Consider the following 4,180-nt stretch of genomic DNA (forward strand, 5'->3'; position numbering starts at 1 on the left):
GGTAAAAGGAGGCAAAGCTCGGCTACAGCCAATCAGAGCGTGGAGCGGTTTAAAGGCATTTTAATACAGGGAGATTTGAATTTAAACAGATAATCAAGGGAGTAAAACAAGACACAGTGTCGCAACAGCAGCAGAAAGTTGTTTGTATAAAATAAATATTATTCTTCGACCCCTGTACCGGGTCTCCTGTTAGAGGTTTGATGCAGCGACGATCACACAAAGGACACTGAGCCGGGGAAACAGCGGGGTGGGATTACAATACTGCGGCATGGCCTAAAGAAACAGTGGTATGTGTTGTATTTATATAACGCCATTGTACAGCTTGTAATATTGTTCATCTCAAGTGTATGTGCGGGTCTCGGTCTCTTAGTTCGTTTTTTGTAGGGTTGGTGTTTGTTCACAGATATATATCTCTTATGAAAGTAAATTGATCAGAGTAGTTCTATTTAGTTATCACAATTGGAATAATACGATAATCTGTGTAAACGTTAAAACTTGCTCGTGGCATTTAGGATTTTAATACAGCTAGACAACTGTATTATTATTAGTAGTAGTCGTAGTAGTAGTTTTATTTTTGGTGAAAATATCTGGCTGATAGTCATCTTAATCACTGCGTTTCTAACTCTCCACTGTCTTAAGATATGTACTCATGGCTGTACACCATGATAATGTGTTAATCTCGGTTTGTAGAGAGCAACTATGGATTCAGCTAAGAGTGAAGACGACCCCCCTCGCTGGATATGGAAAGAAGGTGAACTAATGGCCTTAACTTCCAGTTCTATGCCCTGGATGTTGTTGGATTGGTACATATTTGCAATGGCATTATTATACAGACTTTATAGTTGAAGTGCAGACTGGTATCCAGACTCTACTTCTTTCCCTCTGACTACAAGACTCCAGATGGTGGGTGCCACTTTAAGAGCAAGTTGGTTGCTACCGTATTCAACTGATTAAGATACAACAACATACTGACACAGAAGTGATACTAAAACAGTAATGGTTAATCTATGCTGTTGATGACTGCAACAGCATGTTTATATTTGAGTTATTTTGTAAGCACATTGTCTCATATTTCTATTCAATAGTCTAACAAGCTGCTGTGTTTCCTAAAGTCAATAGAGGATGGACCCAAACGTGTGCCCGTGTCTCAGAAACAGTTGCCTGGCAGTGCGACCCCGACCCAGCGGGTTCTCTGCATCGCAAACGGACCTCAGCGTGTACTGAGGCCACCCGCCCAGCAGAAACCAGGCCCCCAAAAGCAGCCACTATTCCAGACTCCGTCAAACAAGAACACAACATCAAACCAGAATGTACCGCCAAAACCAGCGAGCCAACCACAGCCCCAAGTTCAGGAGCCCAACAAAGCAACAGAGCTGGCAAACCAGGGACAGGTTGCTGGTGAGCTGCTTGTCCTTTTCATCCTACGTTCTTCACTGCCACAAGGGGCGGCGGGGTCAATTCTTACTGACATTCATTACTTAAATAAAAAAAGCTACATTGCACTCCCGTGTGTGCATGTTGGCACAAGACTGTTATTTGCTCTATTGGTAAAATAAGTATTACAATTAAGGTACCTGTGCCACCAGTAGCAATGTTTTGGCTGAGCAGAAACACATGGTCATGGACCCAGATCCACTTTTTTCCTTTGTTTTTATAGTAATGTGTTTTTTGTTTACGCAGATAAACCTCCAGAAAAGGAATCTACATCTCTGGACAAGTAAGTACCACATGAGATCTGGTTATTTATTGGGCTTCTGACAGTTTGGCAGAGCTGTCATTGCTACATTCATAGCTCCCTGCTGAGTGTCGTTCACCTGCTAGCAGTTGACAATATCCTGGCAGCACTGGGTACAGCTGTATGGCCATTCTAAAGACAAAAAATGCACACAATAGAATGGGGTTGGTGGACAAAATCTTAATCTTTAAGTGTTACCTGCAGGAACACAGTCCTAATCCGTTTGGCTACTCCCTGACTCGGCCAGTATTTCTGAACTCAGGATTTCTAAAACTGTAGTTCTAACAGACATGAGCTTGTTATAACTGTGTCAAAGTTGAGAATCTATCTGTTCTGCTTTAGGAAACGATGGAGCCTGGAAAACTTTGACATTGGTCGTCCTTTAGGGAAAGGAAAGTTTGGGAACGTTTACCTGGCCAGAGAGCGACAATCCAAGTTTATCCTGGCTCTGAAAATGCTGTTTAAAACCCAGCTGGAGAAGGCAGGTGTGGAGCACCAACTGAGACGAGAGGTGGAAATCCAGTCACATCTCAGGTAGGGCTGCAGCTAGTTTAATACATGCTGAAGTCTTTCTTATGAGATGTCATCTGCTGAACTGAATGATGTGTTATATAACTTTATTAATGTGGAAGTTACGTGTTCTGCTTTTCAATGAACTGTTTCTTTCTGTTTCAGGCATCCGAATATCCTGAGGCTCTACGGCTATTTCCATGACTCCTCCAGAGTGTACCTGATCTTGGAATATGCTCCCAAGGGTGAATTGTACAGTGAGCTGCAACGATCTGGCAAATTCAACGAACAAAGAAGCGCTACTGTAAGAATCTAACCATCCTCAACAGGGTGCTAGAAATCAAACTGGAGCTTTTGGTGCAGAAACCGCTTTTGAAACTGGAATTCTTTTTTTTTTTTTTTTTTTTTCTTTCAGTATATTACTGAGCTGTCGGATGCTCTTCTGTACTGTCATTCTAAGAAGGTGATCCACAGGGACATCAAGCCAGAGAATCTTCTGCTCGGGGCCAGTGGGGAGCTGAAAATTGCAGATTTTGGCTGGTCTGTGCATGCACCCTATTCAAGGTATATGCTGTGTTTGTCCCCATCTCCTGAAGCTGGAGGCTTATGCTGAGATTAAATCCAAATACTGAGTGTGTACTTATATAGATGCTGTATGCCTGAGCCCAGTATTGGGAACTACAGTATTTGGAAAACTTAATTTCAAACTTACAATTCTATGTAGGCTTTGCACCCTGAATTTGGCAATCCCATATCCCTGTCGTGGTCAGCGCATTTTCAAAAGGTTCAGATCAGAATTGTTTGTTTACAAACTGTTACACACACCCATATCGAAAAAGATCTGCTGCATCAACTGCTTTCTAGTTCCTCCTGAGGTTTAGTGGGGGAGTCTGCGTAGGATATGTTTAGATAAATCACATGGGAAAGTTATTGGCTTCTTGTGCCCCTGAGTATTCCTGCTTGGTTTCACCAGGAGGGCGACTCTGTGCGGGACTCTGGACTACCTGCCTCCTGAGATGATTGAAGGCAGGATGCATGATGAGAAGGTGGACCTGTGGAGCCTTGGAATCCTCTGCTATGAGTTTCTGGTGGGGACCCCTCCCTTTGAAACCAAGAGCCACGAGGAAACTTACAGAAATATTTCTAAAGTAAGTGTTTGATTGTTGGGGGAGGAGAGGGGCATTGTGCTTTTTGGTTATTGCTGTCTGGCACTGTGCTCAAGTGGCATCTAAACTGGTACGTTTTCTTTTTAGGTTGATTTCAGTTACCCCCAGTTTGTTAGCGAGGGTTGCCGAGATTTGATCTCCAAGCTGTTGAAACACAACCCCAACCAGAGGCTGCCCCTGCCAGGCGTACTCACCCACCCCTGGGTCGTAGCAAACTCCACAAAACAGCCGACTGCCCCGTCGAAGATCACACCTCCCACCCCACAGCCCAGCTCCAGCAAGTGAGGCAGCAGAGTGAAGACGATGTGTCCATTCCAGGCACATGACCTAGTATTCAAATTAATTCACTGCACATGGCAAGCCACACAAAGCAGATTCCTTCAGCACATGCAAAACTATAAGGGGCAAGAATTAACCTTTTTTAACCTTAACCTTCTTTTTTTTTTTTTTTTAATTCCTCATTTTATATGTGTCTGTCAATCCTGGTCTTCAAGGCCTTTTAAGCAGTGCAATAGCCAGTTTGAGTGCCTGTGACTTATTTATGGAGCCCTGGTTGTGAGGGTTTGTGATTTGGCCTCTGCAGAGTGGATGTGGCTGTACTACCAGGATCTTTTGTAAATATTTAGTTTTAAGATGATTATGACCCTTTTTTTAAATTTGTTTTTTAATTAATAAAATTAATTAATATTGCTTGTGTTCTCAGTTTTAATTGGTTGGCATTGCAATGGTTACAATGCAAAATGTGGTTGCTAGTTCTCTGGGATGGTCT

At 42.9% G+C, this 4,180-nt stretch overlaps 1 protein-coding gene across 2 annotated transcripts; it reads left to right on the forward strand.

The window, feature by feature from the left end:
* LOC121319424 (aurora kinase B-like) lies at positions 1-3,827 on the forward strand. 2 transcript variants are annotated; one of them, XM_041256846.1, is made up of 9 exons: positions 2-287; positions 691-903; positions 1,113-1,398; positions 1,681-1,717; positions 2,078-2,269; positions 2,411-2,549; positions 2,661-2,809; positions 3,219-3,393; positions 3,499-3,827. In XM_041256846.1, exons 2-9 carry the CDS (start codon positions 901-903, stop codon positions 3,694-3,696), a joined length of 1,179 nt encoding a protein of 392 aa, XP_041112780.1. In that variant the 5' UTR covers positions 2-287; positions 691-900; the 3' UTR covers positions 3,697-3,827. The 2 variants fall into 2 exon arrangements, with proteins under 2 accessions (XP_041112779.1, XP_041112780.1); XM_041256845.1 differs by having other exon boundaries at positions 1-751.
* Positions 3,828-4,180: the final 353 nt, after the last annotated feature.

This window comes from Polyodon spathula, chromosome 8 (assembly GCF_017654505.1).
Source record: "Polyodon spathula isolate WHYD16114869_AA chromosome 8, ASM1765450v1, whole genome shotgun sequence".
Taxonomy (NCBI): Eukaryota; Metazoa; Chordata; class Actinopteri; order Acipenseriformes; family Polyodontidae; genus Polyodon; species Polyodon spathula.

Bases quoted from the DNA above. Each gene is read 5' to 3' on its own strand.
- LOC121319424 (XM_041256845.1), top strand. From the start codon at position 650: ATGGCTGTACACCATGATAATGTGTTAATCTCGGTTTGTAGAGAGCAA. The intron at 752-1,112 runs GTGAACTAATGG...TGTTTCCTAAAG, and splicing joins TCGCTGGATATGGAAAGAAG to TCAATAGAGGATGGACCCAA. The intron at 2,810-3,218 runs GTATATGCTGTG...TGGTTTCACCAG, and splicing joins GTGCATGCACCCTATTCAAG to GAGGGCGACTCTGTGCGGGA.